The sequence below is a fragment of the Telopea speciosissima genome, chromosome 3 (assembly GCF_018873765.1).
Source record: "Telopea speciosissima isolate NSW1024214 ecotype Mountain lineage chromosome 3, Tspe_v1, whole genome shotgun sequence".
NCBI lineage: Eukaryota > Viridiplantae > Streptophyta > Magnoliopsida > Proteales > Proteaceae > Telopea > Telopea speciosissima.
In genome coordinates this window covers 50,757,889-50,777,844 of record NC_057918.1, presented here as the reverse complement: position 1 = coordinate 50,777,844, position 19,956 = coordinate 50,757,889, and the positions used below count along the sequence as shown (strand labels likewise).

The 19,956-nt window shown below is 40.8% G+C and overlaps 1 protein-coding gene across 2 annotated transcripts in view; it reads left to right on the top strand.

Moving 5' to 3' along the window:
• LOC122655907 (probable membrane-associated 30 kDa protein, chloroplastic) overlaps positions 1 to 19,956 on the top strand; it is a 52,163-nt gene that overhangs the window by 11,574 nt on the left and 20,633 nt on the right. For both annotated transcript variants that reach the window (XM_043850287.1, XM_043850288.1), the window contains exon 6: positions 4,583 to 4,657. In XM_043850287.1, the coding sequence (XP_043706222.1) occupies positions 4,583 to 4,657 (75 nt within the window). The remainder of the gene's footprint in view (positions 1 to 4,582; positions 4,658 to 19,956) is intronic.

Genomic DNA, 19,956 nt, shown 5'->3' with positions numbered 1-19,956 from the left:
AAGGCACCAAAACCCTCACCTCCAAGTGTTTTTCCTTCACAACAAAGAGAGAGGCGAGATTTCGAATTGAGGACGAAATCTCGCCAAGAAGGTGCCTTTTTATAGGTTGGTTTGGTCTCGAGTCAAATCGAGACCGAGATAAGTGCCGAGATCTTGATCAAGATATTATCATTTTTCTGTATCGCCACTGGTCTCGTCTCGAGACCTGGCGAAACCGAGATAGTTTCGAGATCTCGCCGAGATCTTGTACCTTGGCAAGTATTAAACACGAATTTTGATATTAATGAAAAGCTTTTACTGGTCTTCTATTCCATTGATGATTTTTGTCCTGTGTTTGATCAAGGCTGGTGGGATCGGTGTTTGATCCGATTGACACCTTGCGGTGGGAAGCTCGGGTGGTTTGTTGGTGGGATTGGTGTTTGATCCAATCGACATCTTGTGGTGTGAAGCCCGAGTGGTTCTTTTGAAGCTCTCCTTCAAGTTCTAGTTAAAGATTCAATTTTTATTCAAGTTTCTCAATCATACAAGCTGCTGCTAAGGAAATTTTGCAATAATAGTGAGTTTGATTCATCCCAACCTTAACATTTCTTCTTCTAGTCCTCTAAACCACCAAACCCTAACATTCCCCCTTTTTGTTTCACTTTTCCCAATTCCTAAATTCTGCCAAGATCGAACCAACCAGCAAAATCCCTCATTTTTTGGATCAAACTCTCCTCTCACCATATAGAAAACTCGGTAATAGTTGCTCCCTCATTTGACTATCATAAACCCTAAAAATCCATCTTTTTTCAAAAACCCGTAACCCCAACCCTAACCTTGTTGCCCATTCTAGTTTACATACCTAACTCCATCAAAACATTTCAGGACCTTCACTGATAGACTCCCCTACCTCAACTTGACATAACCCATATATCAAACCCTAACCCTAATTTCACCAAAAACCTATTTTGACCTAGCCAATTCACCTGTTCATAACAAATCCTGGTTTACTGGCTCCTAGTTGGTCTTCTACCAATCTAGGATTACATTACCAACTGATTTATTATCTGTTGCAGATAATGGTTTTAGAATCTCTTCTGTGATATTTCTTCTCTCACCTGAAAAAGAAAATACTAACTACATTGTTTCCAAAAACCAATCCCTTTAAAGGTTTCTCTTCAGCGGACTAGCCAGGATCGGATAGATTCAGATCAGGATTGGTGGAGACTGATCATGTCCTGGATCCTGTGTGATTTAGGTTCTGGTTCAACTTTGCCCATGCTAGCCTCTAAGTTGTGGGTCGTCTCGATTGAGAAATCCAAACCTATCTCATGACTCGTCTGTAAAGGCATTCCGATCAACCAACTACCATGGCCTTAAATGAGTTTGAGGTGTCTAACGGAAGACAACACATAAGCTGGGCATGCTAGATTGATGGCTTGCGGAGCCTCTCTTTGTCTTAGGCCGAGTGCCAGGTGAGAATCTTCCCAACCTGCTCTTCTGGAGTCAGAGGACCCCTGTGAGACCCCGTTCCGGAGTTACCTGTGCCGGATCTGTTGCCTGGAGGCCATGCAGAGGCTCTCCCTCAATTAAAATTATTGTAAGTGTAATTTACATATATTTATATATATTGATGTACAACCAAATAGAAATTCAGGGGTATTTTAGTCAAATTGCCCCTGTGGGACCCAGTTCCCCAGTGGGGAATGCTGTTCTAGACAGTTACCCGTGTTCGGATGATCTTTGATGTCGTCCAGCATCATGTTATGGTTAGAATAACCTATAGAAACAGATTTAAAACTATAAATAGCTTTTAAAATCAATTTTAGAAATGATTTATAACCAAAGGACAGAATTGCCCCTTAATGGTTAAGTACTATATATAGATATCTATTTTAACTTAACTATTCACAAATCAAAAACTAAACTAAGGAAGCTGAAGAATTCGTTCCAGCTTGGGAGAGAAGGAAAGAAAGAGGAAAGGAGAAGAAAACAAGGAAGAAAAGAAAGCTGTTCTTGAAGGTTTGAAGTTCATACCTGAGACTGAGCTTTGGAATCCCAAATTGAGACTGAACTGCATAAGTAGAGGCTGCCTGCACTATTCTCTGCTTCAAAACTAAGGTAAGCGATGAAAAACTTGCTGTTTTTCCCTTTGCTTCCCTTCTTCTCCAACTCTAAACCACCTAATTCAACTTGCCATCATTAAAGCTTCAAGGCCAAGCCTTGGTGTTGAATTTTGGACATAGTTTGGACTGTTTTGATTAGTCCCTGACCATTTAGGCCTGAAAATTATAGAATTAACCCAATTCTGGCCCCAATTTCTGAATCTGTTGGCCCTATGGTGAACCCTAAGCCAACCAATTTTGGTTTAATTGGTAAAATCCCCAAATTAGGGAGTCAAACATGAAATTGAAACCCCAAATAGAAAGACCCACCTTAGTTGTATCTTAAAACATCAAATTAGGGCCATGCATGCAAGGATCTGCCCAAATGAAGCAAAAACCCCAAATTCGGACAAGCTCCCGGATGGAGTTGCAGGCTCAAGGCGGATGATCCGGCCCTGAAGCCCTCTGCATCCGGCTGGTCCTTTTTGGTGTCCCTGCTGCCCTGTTATGTTAGGAAATGCCCTAACATCTATTGGGACCTAATAAATGCTATTTTTACAAGTTGATTAGGTCTGTTTTCTGCTGTTTTCGTCTGCTTTGCTGGTTATTGGAGATTTGGTTGACTAGGGATAGGCTACGCTATAGGTAAGGGGACCTTGACTGTAATTTAAGCGTGTTTATCATTTTAATTTCACTGTTATGCTGAATGCCATATCATGCATCATTACAAATATACTGATGCATATAGTTTTCTAGCTTATGATTTAATGCATTAGAATGCATGTGAATTAGGCTGCACATTGGCATACTGCATTGCACTGCATTGATATTTTTATTATGTGGAAACTGTTGAAGGTGGAAATCAGTACTCTATAACTCGATCCATGCTTGTATCATCATAATTAGACTGCACTGGGTTAGGTTGATATTCATTACCCAGTACTGCGCCCCTTACCAACAGGGGGAGAGGTGTTGGACAACCCGTGGTACAGCCGAAGGGACATGCCGAGGTGCCATCTTCTGTCCCATATTAGCGTGTCCGCTCCGCTGTGGGAATAAACAGACAGGGTTGGTCTTTGGGGGTCTGTCGGGTTTGCTGCCTGGTGTCATGCCGATCTAGCGGGTCCTCACCGTGGTAGAATGGCTTTACTCGGGTGACCGATGTGTTAATTCCGGGACCGAGGTTAGCGTCTACCATCAGTAGTACTTAGACCTCATGAGACTTAGTATCTGTGCTAGGAGCATGTTAGTTTAGCACATGCATCATGAATATAATTGTGTTTGTATGCGTGTACCCCCTTACTGGGCTCAGTGGAGAGCTCACCCCTATGGATATCCTTATTTTTCAGGTGATTTAGTTACTTTTAATAATGGATTTGCGGCGCTGGAGTTTGAAGTGCACGATACTTCGTGCGCACATGATGATTGCGCAATCTCCTGATCTTGGCCTGACAGTCCAGGCTACCTCCCCACTCTTTTATGCTTTATACACACTTTGTATAGTTATAGTATAGTTTCTTGTGTAATTTTACCTTTTGGTACTTTTATGAACTGTATAGTTGTATCACAAGCTTTATTCTTTATATGTATGAAATATCACTTAGACTTCTCTTACTAATGATGTTATCTTTATTATTTAAATTGTTTCCGCTGCCTCTGAATACTGTATTTGTGAGATAATGATTGTAAATAGGGTACTGCACTTGCGATCCTTGGGGGATTGGTTGGATGTCAGAGACATCCAGTCTCTCCTGGCCCTTAAGCACCAAGCCGGGGTGTGACATCCATTATTTCTGAGAAGCAATTGATCAATCTCTCTCTGTTTTCTGTTTTGAGTCATATCCAGTCTTTATGTCAGACTTGTTTCACCAATCATCCTGTGGGAACTCATGACAACCTACTTGGTTAGGTAAAAGGATGACCTTTTTGACATTCCATGAGGAAAATCTCTTGTTCTATAGTCTCTCCATCTAAATTTTCAATTTCTGACGTGCATTCAATCCTGGTTGGCACACTTTTGCCTCCTCATTCACCCCAGTGAGCAAATTTCTTAGCTTCAACAGAATTTTCTGGCTTCCTAATTATTGTTCTTGGAACATTTAACCCTTGGCCCTATGCTGAAAATTTACTTGGTGGTTGTTAACATAGTTTTCATGGCGTCTAGGTGACCTAAGGCATTGGGAGGGGGTTTGGATGTCAAGGCAACACCAACAAGGCGCCTAGGCAACACCTTGACAACTCTATAGCTGTTAATTTGTCAATATGACAAATTGAGTGAGTCCCAAGAACTATTGTGGCTTCTCAGGATGGTGGGATCTGGCATTAGTCATGATTATGGTAGTAGTAGAAGTTGAGACATGTTCTAGCTGTAATGAAGATTTTTTTTTTGGGGGGGGGGGGGGGTGGGGATTGTAAATAGGAAAGAAAAGATACTGGCTATCGTGTGTTCTAATTGATTGAGCCTGATCATGTACCATTTGGTTCATACTGTTTTACAGGATAATGCAACTGCGTTGAAGACGCAACTGGATCAGCAGAAGAGCATTGTTGACAATCTTGTCTCAAATACTCGGGTTTGTTACACTGTTAAATATTTAGTTAATTTTCAATTATTTTACATTCTAATTGATCAGGTCACTTATGTTGAACCTTATTTCTGTTGTCATATTGTTTAACCATGACAAGTCTTTTTTTTCTTTTTAATTTCTTTTAAAGTATGGACTATGCAATAGATGTGATATATGGAAAGCTAGTCTAAATCACCAATGCAATGAGGTAGTTAATGAACATATGGAATTTTCCTTCAGCTTTCTTATATGAAAGGTTTGGACAGCTTAATGATTCAAAACCTTGGAATGATTTGTAGCTGCATAAGTTTAATTTAATATCAAATGACCAAAATACCTTCACTAATTAAGCCACATTCCCTAATCCTCTCAGATCAATGATGAGGACTTTGGTCCTTTATTCACAAAAACTTTAAACTAGCCAACTCCAAGTCATTTAAGTATTTAAGGCAGCAAAACTCGTCTGCATCTTCAAGTGGGCAAACTGGAGGAGTATGCGTACTATCGATGGATGCTGTGCAACTATGTGGTTAAGGGGAAGTAATTGGTTTTTTCTCAGCTTTTAGTTGATGCTGAAGAGAAAAGTAGAAAAGGACTGACGGTTTATGATAGGGTTGAAGGTGATTTGTGCAGAAAGATGACTCCTTTTCAATAGAAAGGAATTGCAAAACCAACCTGGTTGTCTGTGTTGAACAATGGCTGACACTGAGAGGGGGGGGGGGGTTGAATCAGTGACTTAAAGCTTTTCCCTTGTTTTCTTGGCTGACTTAATGGTTCTTCCCTGACACTTACTCAACCACAAACCATCTTGGCAAACACACACTCACACAGCCACGGCTCTCAATCACTGGGTTACTAAACCGGTGGCCATCCCCTATAAGGTGGCACTATATATAGATGGCCTGCATTATCTTACCCATGGTCTGCTCCTTATCCCCATCAACCTCTCTAAGAAGACAAAAGAGTGACATCATAATCATATAAAGTTGACGCACCCTTTCCCAATACTCTGTGGAGGTGACAAGGTCTTGAACATTTTCCCCAATTTTAGACCTTGCGTAATTGCTAGTCAACCGGTCGGAAGAGGTGAATATCTTTAGCAGACATTTCTTCGGGAAAGGAGGTTATCAATTGCAATATAATTTGTGGCAAATCTTGAGGCTGCAGGCCTCACTAAATCCCCTCTCACGTGCCTCCTCATCATTGCCAAAACCCAATTGTGATTATAAATAAAGTTAGTGATCCTCCTTTCATCAGCAACCACCTTTTGAAGCTTTGGCATATCTCCGATGCCCTAGAACATCAAATCAATACAACGGGTTGCACATGCTGCCCAAAATAGATGCTTCCTTTTCAACATAAGCAGATGACCGCCTTTCTTGTAATCTGCTGCATTGTCAGTCACTATCTGGATGACATTATCTTCCCCTACTTCTACAATCTCATCCATTAACTTATTCAAGTAATTTGCATCCTTGATATCACTAACTGCGTTGACAGATTTGTGGAAGATCGTTCGACCCTCGCAATATATGAGGAAGTTGATGATGGACAATCTTATCGGTTCACTCCACCCATCACACATGATGCTCACTCCATAAGTCCATATAGAGGTCACTTCTCCTTGAACCTCTCGATTTACTCATCCACCTCTTTCACATTGTCATCTAAGTAAGGACCCAACAATCTCACAAGCCGTGGGTGGCTTTAACATTTGGCCCAAAACGCTGAATCTCCTTTACCATAACCTTGAAGTGGGGATCTTTGGCCTTGTGAGGTGGAATCATAGAACTGTGAAACCATCTGGTGATGCTCTACCTATCTTTTTACTCAATGTCTTTGGTTGAAAGCTTTTTTCAATTGTCTGTTGGCCTTCATCCCTCCCTCTATAAGCAATAGGATCCATGTTACGGAAATCTGGGTTCTTCTTCCTTTTACCCTTGCCACTCTTAGCAAACCGGTTAAACATTCCCCTAAAACTGGTTACTCTACTAAGGCCAGCAAGCTCCTTACCCTTGCTCTTACCTACATGTGGGCGACATGAGGGAGCCAATACCAACATCTTCAAGGCCCTGACGTTGTGGACCTTGTGGTTGAGCAGATTGACTTCTTCTCAATTGCTCATCTCTCCACTATTTCTCTCTTGCTTCATGTTGTGACTGATGCATTGTCCATGCCAACTCTGGATCCTCCTTTGCTTCGATATCTGAACCTTCATAATCCTCAAGATTCTCCATCAAATTTTCTACCAACGTCTCCTCAGCATCTTGTGTCCGTTTGGATTTATCTTTAGCCTCCCTTAGACGTTTTTGCATTGTGTTGCTTAACTCTACAAGGCATTTTGTGCACTTGGCAACATCCACATACCCTCCCTCCTACCATTTGTTGTTTCTGCTTAATTACCCCACCTCCAAGATGGTCAGTGTCACAAAATTTTCACATTCTATGCAATTTGTTGTTGCCTACTTTAGTATAATAATTCCACCCAATGTTTGGTTGTCGCCAAGGTTTAATATTTCGCGATATCTCGGTATCTCGGGCCTACCGAGATATCCAAGATACCCGAAATATCGCAAAATATGACCGAAATATTGCATTTTTTCTGCAATATTTCGGGGGTCCATCTCGGGGGGTATTTAGCCATATCTAGGCCTGAAACTTCATGGACAGCCTTATTTAAGCTTAATAAACACATTTAAACCATAAAATTGTAAAAATGTGAATTCAAATTGGTGTTTTGGGCTTGCACCCTTGATTGACATACGGTCGCCGACCCTAATGTATAAATAGTTAAATACACATAGATTAGGCAGTTAATATTTAATAATAGTATTTAACTTCATCACATATCAAGTTAAAGCCAATACACATTGATGAGTACCATGATTCTCATAAACTCCATAATATTCAATAACTCGCTTAAAGCCTTAAAGGCAATACACTAAGTGTCAAAGTTAGTAAGTCACAAGACTCGCAACTCGCGCAAGTCACAACTCACAAGTTCATAGATCAATGAAATCACAACTTAAGTTACAAATTGCAAGTGCTAAACTGCTAATAGTAGTTGCTGTGCCTCCCTGGATCAATCCCACTCATGCCTCGCTGGAGTCGACGTCCATTGCTCTCTGTTTGAAGGACATATGTGGACCACGGTATAGAATCGGAGAAGAAACGAGTGTAGTCATCCACAAGTGTCACGTAAATGGAATCATCAACATACTGTAGGTAACCTATCCTAGGATATAAACTAGGGTTACCAATCGATCCAGTCCGTGAAGAAGATGATCCACTGTGATATGATGTTGGCGCCGGCGCAAGAGGCGATGGCATTGGCTGCATGTATGGCTGGTGAGGTTGGTAGCTAGGTCCGCTAGGGTATGCAAAGATGTTATCTACAAAAGATGATCCAAGATGTCCCCTGGGATGGATCTGTAGTCATAGTCCCCTACCCCACTAAACTGCCCATATGATGATGATCCATATCCATATCCACCGTAAGGTTGTGATGCACCATAATCCGATGCCAATGGAGTGGTATGTGCGTCAAAAGATGGGGCATGCCAATGTCCAGTTGGTCCTCCCTCCCTATCACCCATACTCAAACCACCAACAGAGCTAGATAGGTTATCAATGTCCATGTGATCAGGTTGCAATTGTGTTTGTCGACCCCTACGCTTCCTGTTGTATGTATGTAGGGGGCCTCTTGAGGGTGGGGGTGCGGGGGCACGTGCTCCGTGGTCCGTATCTTGTGTGGCATGATCAAACTGTCTCTCCAGTGAATCGGAGTGGCTCTACAGGTGCCGTATCCTGGGCCTCCTGGCCTACCACATAACGCTCTCGCATGCCGTCAAATTCTTCTCCAGCATCACCACCACCAACATCACCACCACCAGATTACCACCACGCATCACCATCACCACCACCAAGATCACCATCATCACCATCATCATCATTTAAGGACTTAGACCAGTCTTCATCATGCAACATTGCCACCGGGCTGGAATGGTATGGGTGAGGCTTCCTTGCATTTATCGACCCTCGTCGCCATATACTCGCCCACATCAGCACCAATCTCAGAAGCTATCATGGGGTCGGGCCTACCTCCCTCCTCATCCAACACTGGCTCACCTCTATCCCTCACCCAATCCACAATAGGGTCCTCATCGTCTGAGTCAACTTGAAAGATGTCAGCTAGATCAATGGTGCCCCTCTGTCCCTCATGTCCCATGCGTATTTGTTGCAGTTTCAGCCTCAAGTTGTAGTGCACATACACCATGTTAGATAAACGTTGAGACCCCAATCTGTTGCGCCTCTTGGAGTGGATGAGTGCAAAGGTACTCCAGTTCCTCTCACAACCAGATGCAGAACATGTTTGGGCAAGGACTTTAATTGCTATTCTTCTTAAGTTTTCAGCCGATTCCCCATACAACATCTACCATTCAGCTGCATTACAAGTTTACAACAAAAAAGACATGTGTCAAATGTTGTTTCAACTTTCAACTTTCAAATTTCAATATATATGTAATTTAAAACTTAAAAGAATTACCAGCATCACCACGTGCTGACAGGTCTCTCTTGTTCCCTCTGTTCTCTTTGTTCCCTCTGCCCCCTTTGTTGACTACTTTCCCCCACCTTTTGCTTGCCCTTCGCACGTTGTCTATCATGATCCGCCATAATGATACTTGTTTACTGCAATGTAAGTAACACAAATAATTAAAATACTTAATGTAGACGCACTTCAATTGACACTTTTAGATTACTAATACACTTGTATAGTTTTTTTATAGTTTTCCCCTAACCCTTATATTTTTCACATAATTAAAACCAAATTTTTATATATAATGTTAATATAAGTATTGACCTAACACAACAAAACCAAAAATTAGTAAACATAATATACATGTAATGCATTTCAAAACATATAGAAATAACTTTCATATTTTTTCATTATTTTTTAAACTTAAAACTCATATTTTTCCTTATTTATTTCTGTTTTTTTTTCTTTCTTTTTTATATATTTTTCTTAATTTTCGAAAAAAATAATTATTTAAAAGTAGAAAAATAAATCCGACACCGTGAAGCCATAGATCGGCCATTGGTGTCTAACATATATTTAATTCATTACCATCCAAGTCATATTACCCCTAATTATTTTCTATTTTAATTGTAGGAAAAAGAATTTTTAAAACCAGAAAATTAAAAAAAAAAAATACATGTTGGAAAAAAATTTCGACACCGTGAGGCTATAGATCGGCCTCCGGTGTCTAACATATATTAATATCATCACCATCCAACAAAATTTGTACATAGTCTTTTCAAAAAAATAGTTTTAGAGGAATAGAATTTATCTTAAATAGTGGAAAAAGGCTTGGATGATGAGCTTAGATGACCCTCCGATGAGTTTACCGGCGAAAATCCGACAACAATGTGCTTGAACAATGGCTAGAGTGTTGGATGAGAGTTTGGAAGAGTGGAAGAATAGGCAAAAGACTGAAATTCCTTAGCAAATGCAGCTCTCGGTCGAAATATGGACCGAAATCTGCGAAATATTGTATTAAAGCCCCCTTCACGTGACACTTTAAGCCAAAATACCATATTTCGTCGATATCTCGTGAGATATTGAGATATCGACGAAATATGGTATGTTTTCATTTCGACCTGATTTCGCATCTCGGTAAGCTCGAGATATACGAAATTAAGCGATATTTCGGCGAAATATCGCGAGATTTTGAACCATGGTTGTCGCAGCATCTTCCTAAACACCAAAGATAAGTATGTAAACATCATAATAAAATAGATCAAGTAAAGAACATGATGCATTTCATGCATTGCAAGTATTTAACAAAGATTCAAAGTACATTAAACTAATTGGAATCAGTATTCTATTTTTAAAACTTTATTTTCACTTTATTTTTATTTTTCAGAAAATAAAAACAAACTAATATAGAAAAATACATCAATCCTTGTTTATGATGCATTTCATAAATTAAAGGTTTTTTTTTATCGAACTAGATTGCAGTTTTTTTTTCATGGAAAATCCTTATTTTTTAAAATTCCTGAAAATAAGCAAAAAATAAAAATACAGAAAATTCATTGCAAGAGTTGAAATTCATAGATCGGTTGTGTGTTCAACATATAAATTTTTGTGGCCACTTCTCTTGTTTTTGGGAAGAAATCGAAAAAAAAAACTTTTGTGTTTGAAAGTTTTCGTTTTTTTGGTAAAGTTCATGAATCAAAGTTCAAATTCATGAATTAACTCATGGTTGATGGTTTGAATCAGTTACTTTAGGCTAAACCATGTAAACTCATACAAAAAAAAAAAAAATGATATAAAAATAAAGATTTTAACAAAAAAAATCAAGTTTTTGCAAAACCATACCTTTTCTGTCTTCGTCAAACCAAGATGTGTGAATGTAGAGATGATCAAAACTCAGTCCTTTTCCCTCCCTTAAAATCATTTTTCATTGTTTGAGCAAAGCCCCAAGTTAATAACTTGAAAGAAGGGGAAGAAGAGGGGCTAAAATCGATTTTTTTGGGTGCACAAGAGTCCGCCAGCAAGCCTTTTCTATCTCTGGTTCATGGACTCAGTAAACATGTGGTTTTAATTAAATGTATCACAGGGTATTGACATATATCGATCATATCGCAGCATATCGGCCGATACATTAGCTATACGTATCGATACACTTTAATTTTTTTGCCCTTTAAATTAACGTATCGCGTGTATCGATACGTATCGGATTATATCGTGCCGTATTGGCTGATACGATGCGATACCAATCAATCCAATATATATATATATATAAATATAAAATAGAGACGTATCAGCCTTTATCGTATCACAGCCGTGCAATACCGATATGATACAATACAGGCCAATACTTAAAACCTGGCACTAATCTGCATGCTGCAAACTCCTCCTATCTGCAATAATTCTGGGAGTTCTCTCCCCCATACCTTTTCTCCTTCATACAGTGATGACATTCTCTCCCCCTTGACAACAAGTCCAAAGGGTGCTGTACAGGACTCCCCTGAGTCCAACATGGGAGTAAATGATATACAATCAGTATGCTCCCCTACCTCTTGTTTGTCCTGTGCACTTAGTGCTTGGGAAGAGTAACCACTCCCAACTTCTGTCGAAGATATTCAAGGACTTCCTTGGATAGTGGTTTGGTGAAGGTGTCTGCCGCCTGCTCTGCTATGGGGATGAATTCCAATTGAACTTCTCCTTTAGCAACCTTCTCCCTCAAGAAGTGATACCAGATGGCTATATGCTTGGTCCGAGAGTGCATCACTAGATTCTTGGAAATGTTGATGGCAATTGTGTCGTCACAATACATTGATACTGACTTGCTCAACTGAATGTCTAAGTCCTTCAACATCTGTTTCATCCACAGAACTTGAGTACAACAAGAGGTTGCAGCTATATACTCTGCCTCTGCTGTAGATAGGGAGGCTGATTCCTGCTTCTTCTTGTGCCATGCAACCATCCTATTGCTAAGATAGAATGCACTTCCACTTGTGCTCTTCCTATCACCCACAGACACATTCCCTGTCAGCATCTAAGGATGAAGATAGAGTGAAATCCTTGCTCCTAGGATAACACAAACCATGCTCCATGGTCCCCTTAAGATATCTGAAGATCCTCTTTACAGCTGTCACATGAGATTCCATGGGGCTGGCCTGGAATCTGGCTACCATATGCACTGCCTGCAGAATGTTTGGCCGGGTAGCTGTCAGATACAGTAGACTTCCAATCATTGACCTATACATAGTGTGGTCAACTGATGGAGAGTCATCATCATTGCTCATTATATCCAGTCATGATAGGTGTATTGACAGGGTTACAATCTTCCATAGTGAACTTATTCAGCATTTCCTTCACATACTTGATCTGAGATATGAATATGCCCACACATCATAATCAAGTGCCCCCATAATCTGTACCATCAAATTTTCGGTGCCTTTCCTGAAGTGGATGAGGAGTCTTCCCTGAAGCCATACTATTCATTGGATTTCTCAGATGCCGATTAAGCTAACTCTAAGCCTGTCGCTTTGATACCAATTGTTGCACAATGGCTGATACTAAGTGGTGAATCAGTGAAAAAAACTTTTCCCCTTTTGTCTTTGCTGACTTAATGGTTCTGCCTAGCACTCACTCAACCACAAACCTCCCTGCAAACACACAGCCACGGCTCGCAATCACTGGGTTACCAGGCTGGTCAAATATATATATATATATATATACACACACTTAAACTTTCACGTGCAAATGCACATGGGGGCATTTGTCAAGAGAGACGTGAACTTGGATCCATATTTGATAAGAGGAGAGAGGGGAAACATATAAGTTTAGACTAATTTGCATGAAATACCTTTTCATTTGAAACAATTGGTAGCGTATATCCAATTCCTCTTTCCCACTCCCCACCCTTCCTTGCAAAGTGATGAGCCCATCAATAAAATTAAAGGATAAACTGCTAATGGTGTCTAGATGACTTAGCGAGTTAGCGTCTTCAATACTGTCATCGTCATAATCATCATCAAGTTAAGGTAAAGTTTGTTTGATCTGTGTTTAAAAACTTTAGCACCTAAATTTTTTTTTTGATTGATAATGCAAAATGAAGAATTTTCTTAGCAAGAAAATGGAAAAAAATGTACAATTACAACAGAGAGCCAACACTGAACACAAACAACTAAAATTCAATATTACAAAAAATAAAAAAGGTTACAGCAATGAACACAAACAACTCAAGCTATACATTGCAAAATTTAAATTTGCAGACAAAATTATCTCCAAATCCTTAGAGAACATTTCCATCCCTGGCTCTAGCCCTCCAGATCTTGAGTACTACACCTGTAGAGCCAAATCCCTCACATATGGAAGTCCAACATTAGATGCCCCTCACTTAGCCCTCCAAACTTTCAAGATGAAGAGAAAATAGACCAAAATTTCCTTCTATGTGATCCATTTCTAGAATCTAAATAACTCTTCTCAGAAAGTAAGCCTTGAAACGTGAATTGATTTCTCAAGCATGTCCTTGCATTCCTATTCTTGTCTAGTGTTAGAACCGTAGGGGTATTTTAGACCCTAAAGTTTTTTTATGTTTCTATTATGTGGGCTTTAGTCCCACATTGTTTATTTGTACTTTTGTTCTCTATTCTCATTGATGTAAATAAAGAGCTTGGGATGGTCATTAATCATCCAAGCCTTACTCTAATTCTAAATCTGTTAACATGGCATCAGAGCAGGTTTTGAATTAGGGTCCTCTACCTTCTATTTTCAGCTGTTTCTTTCTCTTCTCTCTTTTCTTCTTTTGTTTTCTATTCTTCAATAGGGCAGCACTGATGATGTGATCCATAGATCCAGCTGCTGCCCTTTCTCACCTCATTCCATGATTCAATAAGTTTTTCGATATCAACAAGACCTTGGCTGTGATATTAGAAGCTTCCCATATTTGATTGATTCCACCTCAACTGTAAGGAATTAATCTCCTTTATTGAAGATCAAGAACTGCAGCAGGTTCCTTTGTTGAAGTTTTTTTTTTATCTAATATCTGCCTTGAAGACCCTCTAGATCGATTTCTCCAAAAACAAGGTTTTTTTCAAAACCCTGACAAATATCGATCTAGGGGTTGCTGTCCTCTGTTGGGGCTGATATTTGGAGGGGTGCTTAGTCTCTTCTAGATCCACACTCGAGTCAAGTTTCAGCTCAATCCAGTGCTTTTTTTTGCAGGTTTCTCTCCCTACATTGATCTCAACAAAATCAGGGTTTTTTTCAAAACCCTGAAAAAATCAATCTCAAGGTTTTGAGCCTTTGTTGGTGCTGGTTTTTTGAAGGCTGGTTCTCCACTTGTAAAGACATATCTGCCTTAAATTTGAGCCTCAACAATTCAGTTTTGGGCCTATTCTTCCCTATATCGATTTCAGCCTAGCAGGGTTTTTTTTCTTTCAAAACCCCAAAAAAATCGATCTAGGGGCTACACTTGTCTGCTGCTGCTGATATTTGGAGACACATCCTGTGACATTGAAAGGGGATTCTCCTCCAATTTTCAGCCTTTAATTTGGAGGATTTCTTGTGTTTCTTGTTACCACAGCCCTTCTCTGCGATTTGGTTTGTTCTGCTGCACTTATGGCTGAATCTGAAGTTTCTACTGGAACTTCTACTGTTAATGGGTATAGTAGGAATGATACCCGAGATCTTCTCCCTAATCCTATCAAATTGGATGGGAGCAATTACCTGATATGGTCTCGCTTTGCCTACTTTGCCATTGCTGGCCGTGGGCTTACTGGCCATATTGATGACACTACTGTGCTTCTGACCAGGTGGATCTCCAACAATGGTGTACTTATGTCCTATTTGATTGGCTCAATGCACTCAGACCTTGCCTATGGTTTTCTTCTCCTTGATACAGCCCATCAAATTTGGTCTGCTTGCAAGGAAACATATGGACAGCTTGGTAATGATGCACATGTGTATGAGCTCCAGAAGAAGGCCAATAATACTACTCGGGGGGAGTTATCTGTCTCCAAATACTATGCTACTTTGCGTAGTCTCTGGCAGCGACTGGACCATTTTTCTGATTATCATCCCACTACAGTTGCTGATATCACTGCATATAAGAAACATTTGGACAAAACCAGGGTCTATGATTTTTTGGCTGGTTTGAACATGGAGTATGACCAGATTCGTGTTCAAGTATTGGGTCATTCCCCTTTTCCCACACTTGAACAATCCTATGCTTTGGTTTTCTCTGAAGAGAACCGTCGGGCTGCTATGCTCCACCTTCCTCACATCGCATGTGATTAGCCCTCCGATCTGCTGCCCAGGCTACTCCGCCCTTGCCGGACATGTTTCTCTTGGTGATTCTACTACAGGGACTGTTACTTGTGAGCATTGTCACAAGCCTTACCACACCAAAGAGAAGTGCTGGAAACTTCACGGGAAGCCAGCCGACTTTGAGGCTAAACGGGCTGCCAAGAAAAAGACAAAAAATAAGGCAAACCACTCTGAATCTGTTCCTACAGCCCCGGCTACTGACACTGGCCTATCCCAGGATGATCTACAGGCTTTCCTACGACTGCTAAGGTCTTCTGCTGCTACTGCCTCTACTACATCAGCCCCTGCCATCTCTTCTGCTCCTTCAGGTTCACACTTTGCCTGGTCAGGTATTCCATTTGGTGGTTATTGTGCTTTTGTAGCTTCCCATCCTTGGATCATAGATTCTGGGGCTAGGATTACATGACCGGTTCCTCTAGCCTGTTCCATCGGTATTCTCCCACTTCTGGGAAAGACAAGACCAAAGTAGCTAATGGTTCCCTTTCCTCCATATCTGAAAAAGGAATCATCAACTGCACTTCCTCCCTTACTTTGTCTTCAGTTTTGCATATTCCTAATTTTACTACTAACCTTCTTTCTATTAGTAGTCTTACTCGTGATCTTAACTGTAAAGTGATTTTTTTCCCTTCCCGTTGTGTGTTTCAGGATATGGCCTTTGGGAAGACGATTAGATTGGGTAAAGTGCATGGTGGCTTGTACCTGCTTGATGATGGTCGTCTCATTCCACCTCCGTTACCATCTCCACATCAGAACTCCTTAGTCTCTTCTGAAATTTACCAGTGGCACTCTAGATTAGGTCACCCTCCATTAGGAATATTAGGATTTTTATTTCCTACTTTGGTCAAATCATGTGATAAGATCGATTTTTTTTTTGTGAGGCTTGTGTTCTGGCCAAACAGACACGTTCTACTTATTCAGTTTCAAATAAAAGGAGTTCTTCACTTTTTCAGTTGGTGCATTTTGATGTTTGGGGCCCTAGTCATAAAACTTCCTTTTTTGGTCATCGTTGGTTTGTTTCTTTTATTGATTGTCATTTTAGGCATGCATGGGTTTATCTTATGCACACTAAGAGTCAAGTTTTTTCTTCCTGTTTTCAGCATTTCTATAGAATGGTCCAAACTCAGTTCCAGGCTAATCTCAAGGTTTTGAGAAATGATAATGGAACCGAGTATAAGGAACACCAATTTCAAAAGTATTTGGCTGATAATGGGATTATTCATCAGATTAGTTGTGTTGATACCCCAGCCCAAAATGGTGTGGCTGAAAGGAAGAACCGACATTTGTTGGAGGTGACCAGGGTGTTTATGTTTTCGCGTCATTTCCCCTCCCAATATTGGGGGGGGGGGATGCTATCCCCGCTGCAACTTATCTCATTAATCGGTTGTCTTCTCGTGTTCTTGACTCTCGCAGTCCGGCTGAACTTTTACATGGGAATTCCTCCTTTGTGGTTCCTCTCAAGGTGTTTGGTTGTGTGTGCTATGCCAGAGACATGAAATCTCATTGTAAACTTGACCCTCGTGGGTTGCGGTGTGTTTTTTTGGGTTACTCTCCAACCCAGAAAGGTTATAAGTGTTACCATCCCCTTTCCGTCGTACTCTGGTCAGTATGGATGTTGTTTTTGACGAACGTCTTTCCTATTATCCATCTCCACATCTTCAGGGGGAGAATTCTGGTTCTAGTGAAGATGTGTTTGTGCTTCCTCTCCCCGTTTAGGCTCCTCCTACTTTGGAGTCTATGGCTGCTATCCAGCCTACTTTGGAGCCTACTTTGGCTGCTGCCCCTTCTCCTATGGCTGCTGTCCAGCCTACTTTGGAGCCTACTTTGGCTGCTGCCCCTTCTTCCACAGGGATTCCTTTACAAGGGGAGCTTGTAGAAAATAATGATGGTCATGTTCCTAGTCAGGGGGAGTTGACTCTAGTCCAGAAGACCATCAGTGAATTTCAGAAGAGAATTGACAACTCGAATGTTATCACCTACCAAAAGAGTTGCTCCAAAAGAGGGCAGCATCAAACCAATGTGGCACCCATACCTATCCAATTGCCGGCTCAGGATCCAGATCCTCGTCCTCCTCCTCCTGGTGAGACTTCTCCTTCCGAACTACCTATTGCTCTTCGCAAAGGTACTAGGACTTGCACCTTGCATCCCATTTCTCGCTTTGTTTCTTATAGTTCTCTTTCTCCGTCTTTTCGTGCATTTGTGTCTTCTCTTTCTTTTGTTTTTGTTCCTAAAAATTGGCAGGAAACTTATGCAGATGGAAAGTGGAAGGCAACTAGGTTGGAAGAAATGAAAGCCTTAAGAAAAAATAATACTTGGGATCTTGTAGATCTTCCTCTAGGGGAAAAAACCAGTGGGATATAAATGGGTGTTTGTGGTCAAACAGAAGGTTGATGGCACTGTGGATCGGTATAAGGCACATCTGGTTGCAAGAGGCTTCACTCAGACATATGGGATTGACTACCAGGAGACCTTTGCTCCTGTTGCAAAGTTGAATACAGTTCGGGTTTTGCTATCTTGTGCAGTCAATCTTGGATGGGATCTACAACAGCTGGATGTGAAGAATGCCTTCCTAAATGGAGAACTTGGTGAGGAGGTGTACATGGATATTCCACCAGGATTTTCTTGTGACAGTAATCAAGGTAAAATGTGCAAGTTGAAGCGAGCACTTTACGGGCTGGAGCAGTCACCTAAAGCTTGGTTTGGTTGGTTTCACAAGGCCATGATTTCTGTGGGCTATAAACAGAGTAATGCTGATCACACTCTCTTTATAAAGAGGGTTGGAAAAACCATCACTGTTCTTATAGTCTATGTGGATGACATTGTGGTTACTGACAACGATGGTGATGAGATCAACTGGTTGAAGAAGTTTCTTAGGCAGGAGTTTGAGATTAAAGATCTAGGGAAGCTACGGTACTTTCTAGGGATTGAGGTTGCATCTTTCTCTCCCAAAGGAAGTATGTCCTAGACTTGTTGTCTGAAACTGGTTTGTTAGGATGTCACCCTTCAGATACTCCTATGGAGGCTATTGTTTGTCTCAAAGAAAAGTAGGGTGAACCTGTTGATAAAGGCCGGTACCAAAGACTAGTGGGGAAGTTGGTTTATCTCTTATACACACGTCCAGACATTACTGCTGTTGTGAGTACTGTAGGTCAGTTTATGCATGACCCCTATTCTTCTCATATGGAGGCTGTCCTTCGGATTCTTCACTACTTGAAGTCAGCTCCTGGAAAAGGCATTCTTCTGTCTCCTCATGGTCACCTACGGATAGAGGCATATACCGATGCTGACTGGGCTGGTTTTGCTGATCGGAAATCTATCTCTGGGTATTGTTCTTTCGTAGGGGGCAATCTTGTCATTTGGCGTAGCAAGAAGCAGAATGTGGTGGCTCGGTCTAGTGTTGAAGCAGAGTTTCGTGCTATGGCACAAGACATTTATGAGTTACTTTGGTTGAAAGGCTTGCTACAAGACCTTGGTGTTCCTGTTCATCTTCCTATGATGTTGTACTGTGACAACAAAGCTGCAATCAGCATTGCTCACAATCCAGTACAACATGATCAAACCAAGCATGTTGAAGTGGACAAACATTTTATCAAGGAAAAATTGGAAGACGGATTGATTTGTGTTCCCTTTGTGAAGTCTACTGATCAGGTTGTTGATATTTTCACCAAGGGATTGTCTGGAAAATTGTTCCATCCTAATCTAGTCAAGTTGGGCATGATTGACATATTTGCTCTAACTTGAGGGGGAATGTCAGAACCGTAGGGGTATTTTAGAACCTTTTCTTATGTTTTTTTTATGTTTCTATTATGTGGGCTTTAGTCCCACATTGGTTTTTTGTACTTTTGTTCTCTATTCTCATTGATATAAATAAAGAGCTTGGGATGGTCATTAATCATCCAAGCCTTACTCTAATTCTAAATTTGTTAACAGATTCCAAAGCTTTGACAGTAGAGTGAGGTAATCCATAGATGCCGGACCAGAAAATATAAGAGGATTCCAACACATATTTGATGAGAACTAAGCGACCCGCATAAGAGAGAAGCTTTCCTTTTCAGAGCTGAAGACGTTTCCTGATGAGATCCAACATAGGGGTGCAGTGATGCGCAGATAGCCTACCAGGAATCAGAGGAAGACCCAAATATTTTACAGGGAGCTGGCCAACAGTGAATCCCACTTTTTCGATTAGAGCATCTCTTTCCAAATCAGAAACCCTAGCAAGGAAGAGAAGAGACTTTGATAGATTTATGCACAGACCCTAGATCAATTGGAAGTGCTGCAAACAAGACATAATGGTTTCAAAAGAGCTGATGGAAGCTTTGGAGAAGATCATTAGGTCGTCCGCAAAAGCTAAATGGGAGAGCTTGAGAGCTTTGCACTTGGGTATGGGAGAAATGAGGTTCTAATCCGTGCAAGTTTGGATATCCCTAGATAGAACTTCCAAAGCCAAAGTGAAGATGTAGGGAGAAAG